Below are 20,588 nucleotides of genomic sequence, written 5' to 3'. Positions count from 1 at the left end.
TTTTTTGCTCACGGTGTGCTCTTCGAGTCACTCATTTTGTGCTCATATTTAAAAAATGATATAATCCACGGTAAAGGTTCCAGTGAAAATAATATCGTATGAATCCACGGAACTTGCTTCGAAGGTCCGACAAAGGGAAGAGAGAAAGTATCCCGGTAAATGAATCCGATTGGTCTATGTGTATCAAGTTTTATGTCGTGTACGTGGCACAGGCGAAAGGCCCTCCAGTATTGGGGGCTAATCAAGCCTGCTCGTGCAATGTATCAGCCAAAAACGCATCGACTTGGTTACTTTTCAGCCATGACGCACTTTTCCCGATCAAAAATTTGGCACAAAGTGAGACTGTCCTACCTAACCACTGTTTGTATACCCCCAATACTTTATCAAGTTCTAATGGAGCACCTTCCTCCCCGAAGACTATTTGACCTTCTGCCCCCTTTACCCCTCTTTGAAAATGATCGATCGGGACCATTGTCTGCCAACAGCCTAAGATTCCAACACACACAATGAGGCATTATCGATACTTGGGTGAGACTTGGCATGTACTAATGTGCACATATATGCAGTGTATATAGTGTATTTGTATAACACTGTGTGAGCTATAGGCACAACGCATGAGACCATCGTAACCCATGTTTGGATCATCCTTATTTTGGATAACTGGCTCGCTTCTCGGCCTTTTGGCTAAGATCATATGAAGTATCTGTTCTTTTCGGGAATGGTGATGCACACCTGACGATGATCACACAGTCACAGTCCCGATGCAAGGGGACTGGGGTTAGAAGCGGATCAGTCGTTCAGTAGTTTGGTTTTCGTGCCCAGGTTCTTTCCTGAGCGACTTTTTCTTAAAAAGTATTTTGGATAACTGGCTCTTATTAGCCAGGTAAGTTTTCTTTTCTAACCGCAAAGTTTTGGTTTTCACTCGTTTCCCCGTGAAACATTAGTTTGTCTGTTACTTGCTATTCCCCGGAAAAGTCAACACTAACGAGATTTTCTTTCCTAGAGTTTTCTCAGTACTACGATAGGGCGAGCATACTTTTTTTTGATGTCTAAATAACGATGGTAAAATGGAACTAAGATCACCGTTAGGTCTAAAATAAATTTACATTTTACTTGAGTCGTATGGTAAAATGGACCTCAAAAACACCTTTTTGTGTACAATAAAGATTGTGCTTGATGATATACACACATCGTACATTTGGATATGGTATTTTTATACGGTCCTAAGTTTAAAATAACGTAGACTATATAAAGATCTATGTATTTGAGTAAATATATATATATACAGGCCTATGTTGTAAAGTATCGGAGCCTTTACATGATAGAAGAATATATAACTGAACTAGCCTAAATGTATTAAATTAACCAACCTCTTAAATTACACCAATGCCTTAATGGCCTACCACTATAGTTAAGCCTATACATACGTTAGAAATAAATGAGACGACACAATGCATGTTTAAGGAGAGTGTTGAGTCTGCTCTTTCTGGAATATTTGATAACCCTTTGTAGAGTCGGTTAAAAATTTAAAAAAAAAGAAAAAAAAAGTACTGATCAGCTTAAGTCTGACAAGGTCTTCGATGGTTTCTTCTTCCTCCTTAATGTCCTCATCTACCATGGTGAGTTTCCGGGAAAATTTCGGCCAGTGTCTCTATGAAGACATTGTATTCTTTTCCCGTTATCCTCTGCTCCTTCAGGCTCCTTCTCCTCCTCCACATGCCGCAAATACCCAACGGTGGAATACAAATGCAGGCCACCGGGTGATTTACAATTTGCGTTGGTGTTTCAAAACGTTGACAATAAAAGACACAATATGCTCGTGCTAGCCATCTTCGAGGCTATTGCTCAAATGACGTAATCACCACAGAGACATCGTCTTATATAGGGTTCCAAATGTTAATAGCGTTTAGTGTGTACGCCACAGTGTAAGTATAGGTAATGGCTAGTTTCAAAAATACCGCCAAATCATGTAAGCACCGCCTCTTTACACATGCGCAGTACTCACTCGTACGATGTACTTATGCAACTGATGATGTCATCCCTAAAATTGATCTAGGACTTGCAACTTTGTTTCCGATCGCGAAATTCTTAACCGTAACGTGTCTCATAAACAGCGCGAATATAGCAAACGGACGATCATCTTAGGGGCTAGTAATTGTTTGCCTCAAACATCGATATCCTACCTAACGGACGAGTCGCTATTGTTATTGTCACTAAAGTCACTATTGACTTATCCGTTTGTTCAATACGTGTACTATTCACATTCGTTGATGTTTTTACACGGTGTAACATATAGCCAGCGGTACAAATGTTTTTACGTACAATAGCGTCAAACGGTGCATAGATAGTTTTATATATTTAAGGGAAAATAAAACAAAGTTGCAAGTCCTAGATCAATTTTAGGGATGACATCATCAGTTGCATAAGTACATCGTACGAGTGAGTACTGCGCATGTGTAAAGAGGCGGTGCTTACATGATTTGGCGGTATTTTTGAAACTAGCCATTACCTATACTTACACTGTGGCGTACACACTAAACGCTATTAACATTTGGAACCCTATATAAGACGATGTCTCTGTGGTGATTACGTCATTTGAGCAATAGCCTCGAAGATGGCTAGCACGAGCATATTGTGTCTTTTATTGTCAACGTTTTGAAACACCAACGCAAATTTTAAATCACCCGGTGGCCTGCATTTGTATTCCACCGTTGGGTATTTGCGGCATGTGGAGCAGGAGAAGGAGCCTGAAGGAGCAGAGGATAACGGGAAAAGAATACAATGTCTTCATAGAGACACTGGCCGAAATTTTCCAAGAAACTCACCATGGTAGATGAGGACATTAAGGAGGAAGAAGAAACCATCGAAGACCTTGTCAGACTTAAGCTGATCAGTACTTTTTTTTTCTTTTTTTTTAAATTTTTAACCGACTCTACAAAGGGTTATCAAATATTCCAGAAAGAGCAGACTCAACACTCTCCTTAAACATGCATTGTGTCGTCTCATTTATTTCTAACGTATGTATAGGCTTAACTATAGTGGTAGGCCATTTAGGCATTGGTGTAATTTAAGAGGTTGGTTAATTTAATACATTTAGGCTAGTTCAGTTATATATTCTTCTATCATGTAAAGGCTCCGATACTTTACAACATAGGCCTGTATATATATATATATATATATATATATATATATATATATTAACCCAAATACATAGATCTTTATATAGTCTACGTTATTTTAAACTTAGGACCGTATAAAAATACCATATCCAAATGTACGATGTGTGTATATCATCAAGCACAATCTTTATTGTACACAAAAAGGTGTTTTTGAGGTCCATTTTACCATACGACTCAAGTAAAATGTAAATTTATTGTAGACCTAACGGTGATCTTAGTTCCATTTTAACATCGTTATTTAGACATCAAAAAAAGTATGCTCGCCCTATCGTAGTACTGAGAAAACTCTAGGAAAGAAAAATCTCGTTAGTGTTGACTTTTTCGGGGAATAGCAAGTTACAGACAAACTAATGTTTCACGGGGAAACGAGTGAAAACCAAAACTTTGCGGTTAGGAAAGAAAACTTACCTGGCTAATAAGAGCCAGTTATCCAAAATACTTTTTAAGAAAAAGTCGCCCAGGAAAGAACCTGGGCACGAAAACCAAACTACTGAACGACTGATCCGCTTCTAACCCCAGTCCCCTTGCATCGGGACTGTGACTGTGTGATCATCGTCAGGTGTGCATCACCATTCCCGAAAAGAACAGATACTACACATGATCTTAGCCAAAAGGCCGAGAAGCGAGCCAGTTATCCAAAATAAGGATGATCCAAACATGGGTTACGATGGTCTCATGCGTTGTGCCTATAGCTCACACAGTGTTATACAAATACACTATATACACTGCATATATGTGCACATTAGTACATGCCAAGTCTCACCCAAGTATCGATAATGCCTCATTGTGTGTGTTGGAATCTTAGGCTGTTGGCAGACAATGGTCCCGATCGATCATTTTCAAAGAGGGGTAAAGGGGGCAGAAGGTCAAATAGTCTTCGGGGAGGAAGGTGCTCCATTAGAACTTGATAAAGTATTGGGGGTATACAAACAGTGGTTAGGTAGGACAGTCTCACTTTGTGCCAAATTTTTGATCGGGAAAAGTGCGTCATGGCTGAAAAGTAACCAAGTCGATGCGTTTTTGGCTGATACATTGCACGAGCAGGCTTGATTAGCCCCCAATACTGGAGGGCCTTTCGCCTGTGCCACGTACACGACATAAAACTTGATACACATAGACCAATCGGATTCATTTACCGGGATACTTTCTCTCTTCCCTTTGTCGGACCTTCGAAGCAAGTTCCGTGGATTCATACGATATTATTTTCACTGGAACCTTTACCGTGGATTATATCATTTTTTAAATATGAGCACAAAATGAGTGACTCGAAGAGCACACCGTGAGCAAAAAAGAGTCGTTTAGATGAGCAATTGAGCATGTGCTCATATTAGAATTAGCAACAAAACAAAAACGCATGATGTGGTTCATGTGATGAGCACGCGAGCACAAAAGGAGTGACTCAAAGAGCAAAAGAGCACACCGTGAGCAAAAAAGAGTCGTTTAGATGAGCAATTGAGCATGTGCTCATATTAGAATTAGCAACAAAACAAAAACGCATGATGTAGTTCATGTGATGAGCGCGCGAGCATAAAAGGAGTGACTCAAAGAGCAAAAGAGCACACCGTGAGCAAAAAAGAGTCGTTTAGATGAGCAATTGAGCATGTGCTCATATTAGAATTAGCAACAAAACAAAAACGCATGATGTGGTTCATGTGATGAGCACGCGAGCACAAAAGGAGTGACTCAAAGAGCAAAAGAGCACACCGTGAGCAAAAAAGAGTCGTTTAGATGAGCAATTGAGCATGTGCTCATATTGATATATTCAAAAAGTATATCATTCACATTTTTGTTTAATAGCTCTCATTGCGTCGAATGACACAAAAGAGTACACACCCTCAAGATGAGATTTCGTTGTAAAATATGCAATAAAGGATTTAACCGTCAGTTCAATCTTCGTCGACACGAATCCATCATTCACCCTAGTAATCAAAAGGCGGCGATGGTAACTAAAAGCGAGGATGACAGTGTGAATGGAAATAGAGATCGTTATGTGAATACGCGTCGTGTCGGCGTGAAATGCAAACATCGTGAAAGTGATTCGACCGATGACCGCAGTGAAGAGGACGATGACCTGGTGGATACTGAGGGAAGTAATGAACAAAATAGTTCGGATGAGCCGATTGAAACATCAGACGGTACTGGCAGTAGTAGCAGTGAGGATGATGGTGGTGCCGATCACGATGACGAGGATGGTGAACGCACGTATGATGCTGTGGAGACTTGGATGCACTTGCTCGAACTCAATAAGGAAATGTCTAAGATATTACATCATGGACTGAAGAACAAATACGAAAATGATGATGAGGAGGACGATGACAACGATGTGTAAGTTGTCAGAGAGACGTGGGTGACTATACGATCGATCTGAAGAAAGAAATAACAACCGTGGACAACGTATGGCGGATATCGTTGGAAGGTTTACCGATGACGTTCACCGTAATGACCAAGATGTATATTATTTTATCAATCCATATCTTTAACGATTGATCATTTCAATGTTCACTATTTCATGTGCTTACCAAGTTGTTGTTCTAAACATAATCATGCATGATTTTATGTGTTTATTTATTTTAAATGAAGTGTTTACTTAAATTGACATACATTTTATGAAATGTGTTTAGCGATGCATCTTTTATCTTTTTTTAATTTTATTATTTACAAAGTGACGTTTCATGAACTGTTCGGTGCTAACGTTTCAGATCAAGTGAAACTTTTAGGTAAATCTATTTTGACTTTAACGAGTTTAGAAAAGTGTCGTGCTGATGTTGGATACCTTTCAATATTCAATACAGTGTTTTTCTCATATGTAGCTAGTGTGTTTGTATATAATTGTGTACTAAATTTTTTGTAAAATTCGTCCCCTCGCTACATTACTGTACCACACAAAATATATCCTAAAGGAACGGTTAAGACCCAAAAGGAGAACATTGAGTTTCATTGTGTACTGAGCGCGAAAATAGCTAACGGACGATGATCTTAGGGGTTAGTAATTGTTTGCCTCAAACAGAAATCAATATCCTACCTAACGGACGAGTCGCTATTGTTATTGTCACTAAAGCCACTATTGACTTATCCTTTTGTTCAATATATTTTCTTGTTTGATGTGAAGATATGCTGTGATGCACTCGAATAAAAAAAAACTGTACAACACATCGCTTTTGTTCTCATTTTCCAGAAATGCCCTAGTTTGGGTCCCCACTGTCCATTTTGCCCTGGTTCGGGTCCCCAATGTCCATTTTGCCCTAGTTCCGGTCCCCAATGTCCATTTTGCCCTAGTTCCGGTCCCCACTGTCCATTTTGCCCTAGTTCCGGTCCCCACTGTCCATTTTGCCCTAGTTCCGGTCCCCACTGTCCATTTTGCCCTAGTTCCGGTCCCCACTGTCCATTTTGCCCTAGTTCCGGTCCCACTTGACGTCCTATATCGGGTCCCCCTTGTGCCCCGGTATGGGTCTATACACTACTGAGGATTTGCCCTTGAATGATTGTGTGCTTATGCATTTTCAGACATCAGGCAATAATCTGTGTGGTCTCTGGACTACAATCATTTTGAATCATCGCCAACTGTAAACAATATATAAAGGTTGTACTAACAAAGGGAGTTGTCAAGAACAAACATCTCGACGAGCGATTAGCCCGATCGTGTTACAAGTAGCATTATATTTAATAACTATGATTAACAGATTCTCGCTTTCATTTCTGAAAACTGAGAACAGCTCTTTCCATCCCATATTAGTTAAATCAACATATATTAAGAACAGCGCGTCCTGTAATGATGGTGTCAGAAATCCTTGGTGGCAATGGATGACAAAATAGGAATGTAATTAGTTGCTGTTAGAAAGCAAAGAAACACAAAATATCAACTTGATCTGTTAATCTTTATATTTAATGTACAAATTCATATGCCATTCAAGATATGCTGCATAATCGTTTATGATTAATGAATCGGTAGTCCTTCTTCTATTTGATCTGCTGGTCGACACGTGGTGGGTTCTTGACGATAGCAAAATGATTTTGGTATACGTCTTTTTTTTTTATCTCTATTTTGGAAATAAATATATATGGAGTACATACAGCAGAATATGAAGTACCTACATTAATCGTGGAAAGTAGAAATCTGTCAACTAACGCATGTTTCTATGTGTAAACCGATTTAATGGAAAATGGATTTTCTGACGATGTCATCGAATATCTCAAAATTTCCCAAATCAGCTCAGTAAAATATAATCATTCAATATGGGATCGCGATGGGGAGTTTCTACAAATTAAACTACTTGAGAGAGTCTACGAAATTGCACTCGATTACCAGTGTTGGCTCGATGATGTCCACGCTGGTATCGTAAATCCTCCATCGACAAATCATCCAATGGCTAACCAATGCAAACATTTTGATGCTGATCATTTAGTTTGACCTTTCACAGAGCTTTTGTCTTGGTTCTCGGGCAATCAGTGGATATTCCATCTTTTGGACATTACCGGTATGCATTCTCCAAAACCTCACAACTTAATATTTCTGACCTACAGGCAGTACAAAATACGACAGTTGCAAACATTCTAAAACAAGTGAAGAAAGACATTGGTTATGACGCTATTCAAATCAACGAATTCGTTGTTAACTTAATAAAACAGTTGGAGACGTCTTAAAATTATATTTCTATGGAAATTAATCTATTATACAAACCAAAGATTCCGGCCATGGCTACATTAGCATTTGCGAAGACACAAATAAGAGAATTAATTATTCCACGTTTGACAATGTTCTAGCGAATGTCGTGCACGATGTCAATAACAGGTCATCACATTTGTGATATGTGTGATCCAAACACATTCAGTAGTTAGTGTTTTGTTGGGATTACACATAACCTCAGTTCTTACTGTAAACCTAATAGCACATGCTACCGATTTATCAGATTTGTGAGCACAGTCCATTATTTACTATTGGTACAAAACGTTAAGATTTACAGTAGTAACTGTAACCTCTGAGTGAATTGCCTGCTCAGGCACGTACGCAGCCGGGTGTGAGGATGTAGATAGTCCCTTTATCGACCAAACACAAACCATGAAAAGTGGTTATGAGCAAAATCGTATACGAGTAGATTTCATAAGAGACCAATAATTTCAAGCCTAAAAAATAACCTATAGAATGTATCGTTTCAAATAAAAATATTAATTCTGTGGGGACAAACCTCGAACCCCCACGAAGGTGTTTTGTGCCAACGAAACAAGGGCCACGCGTCATAATTCGTGAAATCAGGGATATTTGTCTGAAGTTAACACAAAATTTGCATGAAGAAGAAAACGGAAAACCTAATTGGAAGCCTTTCAGACAGGATGGATCTCTTCAAAACGAAAGAACAAAACGTTACGTTTGTTCACAGTAAAGTATTGAGATAGGGTAAAGTGATCTAGTCATCTTCGTGACATCTAACTAATATTTACTGTGTTTTTGAACACAGGTTTACACTCATCAAACAAAAACAAAAAAAACAAAAAAAATATTACCCAGTAATTATTACTGTATTCGGTAATTTTGCCATAGAAAAGACTGCTATAGTAACTTACGTTGCAAGCAAAAGGTGTATATATAACATCTGGACTTTTATTAATAGGACTTTTGCAGACTGAAATAAACAATTGGCTTCTCGGAGTGCGCTACTGATAATGTTAAAGAAAATAGCGCGAGTGCATTATTTTGCAATAAGCGCACCGTAGACCGTTAATCAAACCCTAATTCAGCTTCAACCAAATAGTTAAACGGTTCCAACACGGCAAAACTTATATCTTTATCTCGTCATTTTATGTTTTTGAAAATGTTCTTAAAAAAGCCAATGTTGCTAAAAAAGCCAACTGTTTTATAATTGCGATTCATTACGATCAAATGGGTTACAATTACCTAATCAATAAATTTTACAATACATACTGCTCGGCATTATGGGATGTCATATTTGCCTTGCCTTTGGTGACTAAAAATGACTGATGAACTGATTCGGAGAACAGTTCAATGGGAATCAACCCGCATCAATGTAATGCACACTTAACTATAGTGATATACTATGTCAATAATGACTAGAGCAGATCTCGGGACATTACATGTAATCAGCACTTGAACGAAATATATATCTCAGTCTATGATTTTTCTCCGGGAAATGAAGTTTGTCTTAGCATTGTTGCTGCTTATCCCCATTTTGGGGATAGGTGTTTCGGATGGACATGGAACAAACGAAGGAATGAGTTATATCATACCAACGTTGGAATTGGAGAAGAGAAATTTGACAACTGGTTCCTGCTTTAACGTCTTTCAGTATTTACATGCGAATAAGTTTCCGTCAAAGATAGAGATGTTTCTGTCGGAAAAGAGATGGCTATGCTTTGGCTCAGGGATCTCGCGTTGCTTTCCGGGCCTTAACAAAGTCTTTCTAAAAATAATATTACTAGAAAGGGTCTACGAAATTGCAATGGGTTACCAGTTTTGGCTGAACGAAGTAACACACATCATCACCTGTTCCATGGAACAATGTCCGATGCGACATCAATTGAATCCCTTTAACGGCGAAAAGTTTATGGAATTATTTCAAAGGGCTTTCATTTTTGCATTGGACTATGAAATGCAATTGGAATCTTTCGGTCACAACCTCACTCTTGTCCTTTACGAATCGTACACTTCGCAAGACCATATCCTCGATCTTCAAACCGAACAGAATGTGACAATCGAAAATATTACTAAATTAATAACACGGCATCTTGGTTTGGTGGATGTTACAATCGACGAAATCTTCTTTAACATTAATCAAACGGCTCAACAGTTATTAGATACCGTACCGGGCGATTGTTGTAGCGACAATCAACTATATACCATTCAGTATATACCATCATACCATATACCAATTACCATCAATTTCTATTGGAGAATTTGCGAAAACATTACTGCAAACAATAACTCTATATTCTTGGAAAGGATTCTAGATAACACAGTGACGGATGTGAATCAAAAAGCAAAACTTTTGCAAGATACCCTTCAAGAGCTCTTGATCAGTCAAACATCAACTGGTACAGGTTGGTAACTAATTAGTTTAATTTTTGGTCGTCAGGTTTCAATTATTAGCTTTTGCGTCGCTTTAAAATGAAACGCCAATGTATATGTATGTGAATGTAGACTAATCCTGTTTGGTGTGTAACTATCTATTAACAAACGCGAACATATACACATACTATGTAAACACTAAGGCTTACATATGTACAACCTGGCATTGCAAAACGCGCACATGTGCAGAAACTATGTATAGGCCTACACAAAGGCGTGCATATGCAAAATCTAGGTATACAAAAAGCGCACATTCGCATAACTATGTATACACAAACGCGCACATGTGCACAAACTATGTATACACAAACGCGCACATACGCACAAACTACGTATAATTTGCAGAAACTATCTATACACAAACGCGCACATGTGCAGAAACTATGTATACACAAACGCGTACATGTGCACAACCTAGGTGTGCAAAACCCGCGTTTGTGCAGGCGCGTAGCCGGCCATTGGTATGGGAGTGCAAAATCCCAAAGTTTTACCCCATTGTAAGAGTCAATACCACTTAACTGTAGTTAACGGTTGTATATATATGACTTTTTCATGACACCATGCATATGTAGGCCGTGCCATATGTTACGCTGTACGTATTGCTGTCAACATTGTTCACAAGCATGCACATGATACACAATATAGATCATTATAGCTAGATTTTAGTCTAAAAGCTATAACAATGCGTAACTTTACTGTGAGTAAAAAAACCGCCCTTTAACTATACGCCATAGGTTTCTTGGCAAATGTCGGTCCTATTTTCTTCATAATAAAAATAAAATTGATAGAAGACAGCATACGGATTTTTTTCTTTTTTTCTTTCATAATAAATAATAATGATATTTTATTGACAGAAGACAGCATAGTGACTGTATTTTTTTTTTGCACTTCGTTCTGCTTTAACCATAACCTTATCGACATATTCTCCAAACAAAAGAAGACGCTTTTGAGTATTCATCGGTATTAGACAGTTCTATTTCATTGCCCAAAGGTAAGCCATATCACTGTTAAGCCCAACGTGTTGTGATAACTTAAGAATGTCGATCTAATTTTCTGCATGGACTGTTTCAAATTCAGCCAACTGAGTTTATATCTAGTAATGTCAATAAATTTTGATAATTTTCCTTGTCACTAAATAATTTGTTTTCGTCACGATAACACTTGAAAAGGACCACTAGATATTTCAAGTTATGATAAAGGGAAAACACTTGTTGAAGGTACTCCTGCCTTTAAATCTACTCAATGCATTCTCTATTCATTTTTTTAATACCCAAAAGATGGAGTATGATGAACCCCCATAGCGAATAGTGACAACAGGTGGTTAGGTTATCTCGGTCTACTCATATTAAATGAACTTCTAATGTCAGTCAAGATAACATATTGTTTCAAGAACTTAACAAAAACTTGCTGTATATATAGATAATTCTAAATTCAGCCAACTGAGTTTATTTCTAGTAATGTTAATTAATTCTGATAGTTTTCCTTGTCACTAAACCATGTGTTTTCTTCAGGATAACACATGAAGTGGACCACTAGAAATTTGAAGTTATGCTAAGTGAAAAACACTTGTTGAAGCCATTCCTGTCTTTAAATGTACTCAATGCATTCCTCTTCGGTTTCTGCTACCCAAAATATTTCATTAATTACTAGGAGAGCTCTGTTATCTCTTGAAGTGGTTATTCGAAAGAAAAAGAATTCGCGAAGATCTTACAGATTTAAGTTATTACAACTACAATAATATCGCAACATAGCTATCGTTTTCATTGACTGCTCAATTAAGTGTGTGACAATCCCTTCAAATTTGTACTAAATCCAAAATTCGCATTGATTAATCAACATAATAACATTTGGGTACACGGAAAATATATGTTTTATCATGGTTTCAAGTTTCTGTCGTTTTACGTTTAGTTGATGGTAAGCTCAGGCGCGTATTCAGCAGGGTGTAAGGATGACGACACTCCCTTTTACTACCACAAAAAAAATAATAAATAAATAAATAAAAGTATAGTTATAAGCGCAATCGTACGTGTAGATTTCATTAAAAATAAAGAATGGAATTTCTTTATTACCCAGTATTTATTACTGTATTCGTTAATTTTGTCATGGAAAATATTGCTGATTACTTATATGAGAAGCAAAAGATGTATATATATATAACATCTGGACTTTTAATAAATAGCGAAAATAGCCTCTCTCCCTCTTTAGACGTGTCATTGCTGTAAAAGAAAGGTGATACTACATACAAGGCTATCTGTTTTGTCAGAACCCTTTAAATGAATTTGAATGAAAAACGTTGTAAATCATTCCATAAAATGTATTATAAAAGTAAAACTAACACAAAATCAATATGATTACATTCCGTAACCTGAACAACAGGCACTAATTAAAATTACACACATCTTAAATTACCCATGCACCAGAAAGAAATGAATGAACTAATCCGTCTTCAAGTAAATGCTCTTTATCCAGAATGAGGCATCAAATATCCGTCGAATTCATTGCTGCACAAAACGTCTGCTAGTTTTTTGTTTTTTTGTTTTTTTGTTATAACAATAACGTAGCTTAAAAAATGAAACTAAATTATTCAATTTCAAAATGATCTCATAGATCAATAGCTGTAATAGATATTATGGCTCTATTATTATTATTCTTTTTTTTTTTGCGTTAAAATTTAGACTAGATATATTTGGTTAGAATATCCATTTATCCAAAATGACATATAAAATCAATGAGAATCTTCATTTTATTAGTATTTAAAACACAAGATGACACTCAAAGTCAGATACTTTAATTGTGGTCCTTCGTTTTAATTAATAACTTAACCTTTTTAAAATTAACTAATAATTTATTTTAAATTTACTACTACCATCTTAAGTTAGGCACGATAAATAAAATACGATATACCTTTGATGTTCAATATGTTACAATTTCCTTGATATTCGAATCCGTCACATGAAGTTAAGCGTAATTTCAGCCATATCGTAGGTTACATCTATCAGACATTCTGGTCATGAAATATTCACCATCGGACCCCCGTAAACGTTACAGATACATTCGTCATTAACTTCACTTTGTCGATGTTGATCAATTTCTTAAAACTAAAGATAAGTCACTAAAAACTCATGTAAACCTTGTGCATTTCACAATTAATGCTGCAAGTGTGTTCTGTTTCGACTCTCTTTACTGTAGAGCTTGTCATCCAAGTATGACTAACACTAGAAGTTTCATATTACTGTAGTGCAGTGAGTGTGTTTGTCAACAGTGTTTCGAAGTTTCATATTACTGTACCGCAGTGAGTGTGTTGTCAAAGAGTTTCGAAACGAAAGGTTTGCACTGCGATTCCGTCTACTGGGAAATAGAGCAAGTTTACATTTTTCACATAATATAGGGGTACACCGTTAACTTGGTCCAAACATGGGATTGTAATAATCAACAACTGTCCTATATGTTACCACAGAATTGCTGGTGTATCTATATCATTCTTTCTACCATCCTAAAATGAACTTGAAGAGAACTGGTCTTGCTAGTTCATGGCATGGTTGTTTCGATGATATAAGTAAACCAGGTGTCGCATCAAACTTTTAAGTTAGTTGCACGATACTGAAAAAAATAATGGTTTACTACATGACTGTAGAAAATCTGTAAATTATCACCATACACATTGAACCATGTTTAGTGTTATCAACACAGAAAAGAAAAAATAGATATGCCAAAATGTTAAGAGTGTAAAAAGCTGTGACCGCGTGAAAAGGAACATAAAATTAAAGTAAGATTTAATACATATGCATATGAGGTTGATATATTTTTTAAATTCGTTATTGCAATTATTATGTACATATATCACAACATTAAATTCTGCGTAGCACGTTATTATATGGCCGTGTGCAATCAAACGACCTGTTTCCATGAAGCGAATATAACAACTTTAACTGTCTTGATTCTACCTATGCAAAATGTACATTATGACGTACGATACATTTTTTTCATTAAGTCCTTTTTAATGTTTCTCTTAGCTCTTATTATTAGTCAGTGTGATTTGTGATGTATAGTATACTGCTAATGCCATTGCCTGTATTCCTTTTATATTAGTTTATTAATGTCTCTCGTGTCTACGTGGCAATCGAGTAACAATAGATGTCAGAGTTTGTTTGAAGTGAGTAAATATCTGTCTCAATAATTCTGTCCTTTTGTATTTTATGTCAATCAAATATACCAATTTGTCGTTTGTTAAAAAACTTGCCAGTGTTTAGTTTATGGTACCCTTTATCTAGTCGGTTATTTCAAAGCATGATATAGGCCTATAGAGATAATAAAACCCGTGGGTTTCAGTTACATTCATTTACGCCCGAACAATATCGTCTTATTACGTAGGCGTATGGATAATTAATTCTGTACGAATCTGGAAGACTCACAGACTGGTCGTTAAGTGCATAGACTATAGATTGTTTATTACTGCAAGTGGAATTATTAATGAGATAGGCTAATGAATAGCCGAGCTTGATATCAATGGCAGTATAATGGTTGCAGGAAGCGATTAATATCTCTAAAACATGATAACTATTTCAATGAGTTGCGTTTGAAACAGACTGACACGCACAATCGCATTAACTTAACACTAAATTTATATTCAACACTATATTACACTGCTTTATGCTTAGATGTATGCAAAATATATGAATGTGACACAACCCAGCGAACAAATAACTTTTAAAGCAGCATTAATAGTAACAGTTACAAACTCTGGCGTAAACGTTACTATATTACAATTACTTCGTGATGACACAATACGTAGGACTAGTGAAAATCATGTTTTATTTGGTAGAAACTTTGTGAGAGGATTACGGTTATAACGTATATGTTGTTTCTTTGGTCAACTGTCACGTATAAAGGACAGTAAACATTTTTGTTTTGCTCTTCAAGGGCCATGAAGTTCAACTAACGTAGATTTAGCTTCGTATAATATTTCAATAGGGTTGGAGGATGGATAGACTAGGCGATGCAAGGGCGTAGGAACCGGGGGGCTGGGGGGCTTCAGCCCCCCAGTGAAAAATATGTGGGGGCGGAAGTATCATTCCGCCCCCCCCCCCGCTTCGCAAGTCAGAAAACCCCTTTTTCAATTCTCATTTGGAGCACCAAATTGCATCTAAGTCCAGGTGAAAATGCAAAATTATTTACAAAATGGAGTGGGTGTCGAAGTGTGCTATATTGCATCTGAGGCCACCTGGAAATGCAAAAAATTTCCAAAGGGGAGGGGGCCATCCCCTCCCCTTAGACCCTTCCCCAGGCCGGCCATCAGTCTTCAGCCCCCCCCCCCACTCAAAAGTACATCAAAGTACCTCAAAAGTATCAATTCTCGGGTAGGGCATAAAATCAATCCTATATGTACATCTCAATTTGAATCAACACAACATATATAAGGTTTAAATATGACAATACATGATAACTCAGTGGTCCTTTCGTCATCAAGGTTCCCGAACGGTCAATGCATTCGAGGTATACAGCAGAACACCTTACATCACCTGGTACATCTTCGGTCGTCCGTACACACAGTGTGTTTGCTAACGCTAAGCAAAATGGTGCACCGCTTCCTTACGGAAATCCAATAGAAATACTGCATGTGCTAACGATACACCAATGGTCATCCGGCCTTACTGTGTTATACCATAGTGTGTGCACTAATGCTAAACAAATGGGGCACCGCTTCCTTGCAAACATCCAAAAGAATACTGCATGCGCTAACGATAGACAAATGACTGTCAAGTCCTACGTATAAAACAGTGTGTGCCCTAACGCTAAAAAATGGTGTGCGCCCAACGATGAACCGATGGCCGTCCAGTCCTCTGTATTCACAGTGTGTGCGCTAACGCTAAAGAAAAGGGGTAAAAACTTAACAATGTTTATCGTTCAGACCGCCATGCCCTACCAAGATAGCTGTCGCCAGACCCCAAAATCCACTCTCCTCTTATTCTTCTCCATCTTTTTTTCCAATTTGTTACTCGCTGCATCTCTTCTCCTTCGGTCTTCTCCGCGCCTTCACTTCTTCGGAGCGCGTCCGTTACTTTTATACGACGGGGTCCCCGCTTCGTTCCAGTCACGTGACAATATTCTCACGACAGACTCCTGAGAAGACTCAGCAGAACCAACAATGTTTACAAACCCTAACGACGGTTGTTAGCCTGTATCGGCTCGGTCCTTTCATCTCGGGTCCCGCGCACTGCGAATTACCCCCCAAGCCTTTGAACAAGCCGTCTCCGCCTACCACCACGATCGATGAGAGCGGACCATGTCGCTGGTTCCCACCATAGAGAAATATAAACGGAGAAGTCTCATTTGAATCTAAATTTCCTTACACAAACTCAACTGTTTTATGGCAAAATCGAAGGCGCTACAAATTACGTCCTGTTAGGTCACAGACTGGAAGTTAAAAACAGACATTTAAATGTATATCTAAGTGGGATATAATATCATGGTTAAATTGACACTAAAATGCTTGTTGAATTTGATCAGGGTTACATTTATATAAATTAAATCTAAATTTCTGGCACATTTTGGAGCATTGCTGATGACATTTAGATATGATAAATTGCCATGCATAACTCAATGTCCCATTAATAATTGATTTATAGATGATACTAGAGATGAAAAGGAAACTCAAACTAGTAGTACAGTGAATGAGAGGGGTAAGTTGTTACTGCAATGTTTGTTCCAAATATGTTAGTTTATTTTCAAAGATTATCACTACTGGCCGAATATTGTAGCACTTGGTTTCGACCATGTGTTCTTCCGATGTATAGTTGAAAGTAAAGTAGGTCATTGATTTGAAGTTAAAAACAAACAATTAAATGTCTATCTAAGTTGGTCATACTATCATGTTCGTCAAATTTTGATCATGGTTACAATTATATAAATTGAATCTCAATTTCTAGCATATCTTGGAGCAATGCTGTTGACCTTTTGCAATTGCCATGCATAATTTAATGTCCCATTAATACTTGATTTATAGATGATACCAGGGATGCAAAGGAAACTCAAACTAGTAGTACAGTGAATGAGAGGGGTAAGTTGTTACTGCGATGTTTGTTCCAAATATGTTAGTTTATTTTCAAAGATTATCACTACTGGCCGAATATTGTAGCACTTGGTTTCGACCATGTGTTCTTCCGATGTATAGTTGAAAGTAAAGTAGGTCATTGATTTGAAGTTAAAAACAAACAATTAAATGTCTATCTAAGTTGGTCATACTATCATGTTCGTCAAATTTTGATCATGGTTACAATTATATAAATTGAATTTCAATTTCTAGCATATCTTTGAGCAATGCTGTTGACCTTTAGATATGATAAATTGTCATGCATAACTTAATGTCCCAATCATACTTGATTTATAGATGATACTAGTCATAAAACGGAGACTCAAACCAGTAGTACAGTGAATGAGAGAGGTAAGTTGTTACTGCAATGTTCGCTAGAGATATGTTAGTTTATTTTCAAAGATTATTACTACTGGCCGAATAATGTAGCACTTGGTTCCGACCATGTTTAGGGCATATTCTTTTCGGATACCCAATACAAAGTGAAGATGGATATACATATGGAAAGAATTACATCATCTCAAATAAATTGATTTTATTCAACCCTACATGTTGTAGTATGATGTATTTTTTAAAGTTTTTTTGTTGTTGTTGCTGTAACGTACGTCTGTTTGATCTATATGTACAGTTCTAATGTAACTATAAAACATGATACGCACATACGGAATTCGGTTAAGAATACAGATGCAGTCAACATATATCAATGGATGGTAAATTGGTGGATGGGTTGATAGTTATGGATGACATATGGAGTGGTTGATTGGTTAGCGTTTGTATGGATGGGAAGATGGATGGTTCAATCGGTAGATCGATTAACAGACCGATAGAAATATGGTTGGATGGAGGAATGGAAAAAAAGGACAGAGAAATAGATGAATAGACGGATGGACGAATCGACATATATACCGATCAATATACAGAGGGATAAGTAATTAGACAGACATTAGGAAGATATATGTATCGACATATAGACAGACACATAGATATAGACACGGATAGACAGTCTGATAGGCAGATAGATAGACACAAATAGCAAGACAGACACACATATAGACCGATCAACATACAGAGGGATAAGCAATTAGGCAGACATATTAGCAGATATATGTATCGACATATAGACAGACACATAGATATAGACACGGATAGACAGTCTGATAGGCAGATAGATAGACACAAATAGCAAGACAGACACACATATAGACCGATCAACATACAGAGGGATAAGCAATTAGGCAGACATATTAGCAGATATATGTATCGACATATAGACAGACACATAGATATAGACACGGATAGACAGTCTGATAGGCAGATAGATAGACACAAATAGCAAGACAGACACACATATAGACCGATCAACATACAGAGGGATAAGCAATTAGGCAGACATATTAGCAGATAGATGTATCGACATATAGACAGACACATAGTTATAGATACGGATAGACAGTCTGATAGGCAGATAGATAGACACATATAGCAAGATAGACAGACATATAGACCGATCAACATACAGAGGGATAAGCAATTAGGCAGACATATTAGCAGATAGATGTATCGACATATAGACAGACACATAGTTATAGATACGGATAGACAGTCTGATAGGCAGATAGATAGACACATATAGCAAGACAGACAGACATATATACCGATCAACATACAGAGGGATAAGCAATTAGGCAGACATATTAGCAGATAGATGTATCGACATATAGACAGACACATAGTTATAGACACGGATAGACAGTCTGATAGGCAGATAGATTGACACATATAGCAAGATAGACAGACATATAGACCGATCAACATACAGAGGGATAAGCAATTAGGCAGACATATTAGCAGATAGATGTATCGACATATAGACAGACACATAGATATAGACACGGATAGACAGTCTGATAGGCAGATAGATAGACACAAATAGCAAGACAGACACACATATAGACCGATCAACATACAGAGGGATAAGCAATTAGGCAGACATATTAGCAGATATATGTATCGACATATAGACAGACACATAGATATAGACACGGATAGACAGTCTGATAGGCAGATAGATAGACACAAATAGCAAGACAGACACACATATAGACCGATCAACATACAGAGGGATAAGCAATTAGGCAGACATATTAGCAGATATATGTATCGACATATAGACAGACACATAGATATAGACACGGATAGACAGTCTGATAGGCAGATAGATAGACACAAATAGCAAGACAGACACACATATAGACCGATCAACATACAGAGGGATAAGCAATTAGGCAGACATATTAGCAGATAGATGTATCGACATATAGACAGACACATAGTTATAGATACGGATAGACAGTCTGATAGGCAGATAGATAGACACATATAGCAAGATAGACAGACATATAGACCGATCAACATACAGAGGGATAAGCAATTAGGCAGACATATTAGCAGATAGATGTATCGACATATAGACAGACACATAGTTATAGATACGGATAGACAGTCTGATAGGCAGATAGATAGACACATATAGCAAGACAGACAGACATATAGACCGATCAACATACAGAGGGATAAGCAATTAGGCAGACATATTAGCAGATAGATGTATCGACATATAGACAGACACATAGTTATAGACACGGATAGACAGTCTGATAGGCAGATAGATTGACACATATAGCAAGATAGACAGACATATAGACCGATCAACATACAGAGGGATAAGCAATTAGGCAGACATATTAGCAGATAGATGTATCGACATATAGACAGACACATAGTTATAGACACGGATAGACAGTCTGATAGGCAGATAGATTGACACATATAGCAAGATAGACAGACATATAGACCGATCAACATACAGAGGGATAAGCAATTAGGCAGACATATTAGCAGATAGATGTATCGACATATAGACAGACACATAGTTATTGATACGGATAGACAGTCTGATAGGCAGATAGATAGACACATAAAGCAAGATAGACAGACATATAGACCGATCAACATACAGAGGGATAAGCAATTAGGCAGACATATTAGCAGATAGATGTATCGACATATAGACAGACACATAGTTATAGATACGGATAGACAGTCTGATAGGCAGATAGATAGACACATATAGCAAGATAGACAGACATATAGACCGATCAACATACAGAGGGATAAGCAATTAGGCAGACATATTAGCAGATAGATGTATCGACATATAGACAGACACATAGTTATAGAT

General features: G+C 37.3%; 1 protein-coding gene and 2 pseudogenes across 3 annotated transcripts in view; 2 read left to right on the top strand and 1 right to left on the bottom strand.

Annotated features, from left to right (window-relative positions):
- The first annotated feature begins 664 nt into the window (after positions 1–664).
- Positions 665–759, top strand: LOC139983934 (U2 spliceosomal RNA; annotated as a pseudogene).
- Positions 760–3,711: 2,952 nt separating this feature from the next.
- LOC139983887 (U2 spliceosomal RNA) lies at positions 3,712–3,806 on the bottom strand (annotated as a pseudogene).
- Positions 3,807–8,866: 5,060 nt separating this feature from the next.
- The window catches only part of LOC139983449 (uncharacterized), a 32,303-nt gene continuing 20,581 nt past the window's right edge, over positions 8,867–20,588 (top strand). Inside the window, exons 1-4 of one of the 3 annotated variants that reach the window (XM_071996997.1) lie at positions 8,867–10,229; positions 16,884–16,937; positions 17,261–17,314; positions 17,645–17,698. In XM_071996997.1, coding sequence (XP_071853098.1) covers positions 9,305–10,229; positions 16,884–16,937; positions 17,261–17,314; positions 17,645–17,698 — 1,087 coding nt within the window. In that variant the 5' untranslated portion in view covers positions 8,867–9,304. The remainder of the gene's footprint in view (positions 10,230–16,883; positions 16,938–17,260; positions 17,315–17,644; positions 17,699–20,588) is intronic. The other 2 variants (XM_071996999.1, XM_071996998.1) reach the window with 2 other exon arrangements.

The sequence above is a fragment of the Apostichopus japonicus genome, chromosome 16 (assembly GCF_037975245.1).
Source record: "Apostichopus japonicus isolate 1M-3 chromosome 16, ASM3797524v1, whole genome shotgun sequence".
In the NCBI taxonomy this organism is placed as follows: domain Eukaryota; kingdom Metazoa; phylum Echinodermata; class Holothuroidea; order Aspidochirotida; family Stichopodidae; genus Apostichopus; species Apostichopus japonicus.
This window is presented reverse-complemented; position numbering and strand designations above follow the sequence as displayed.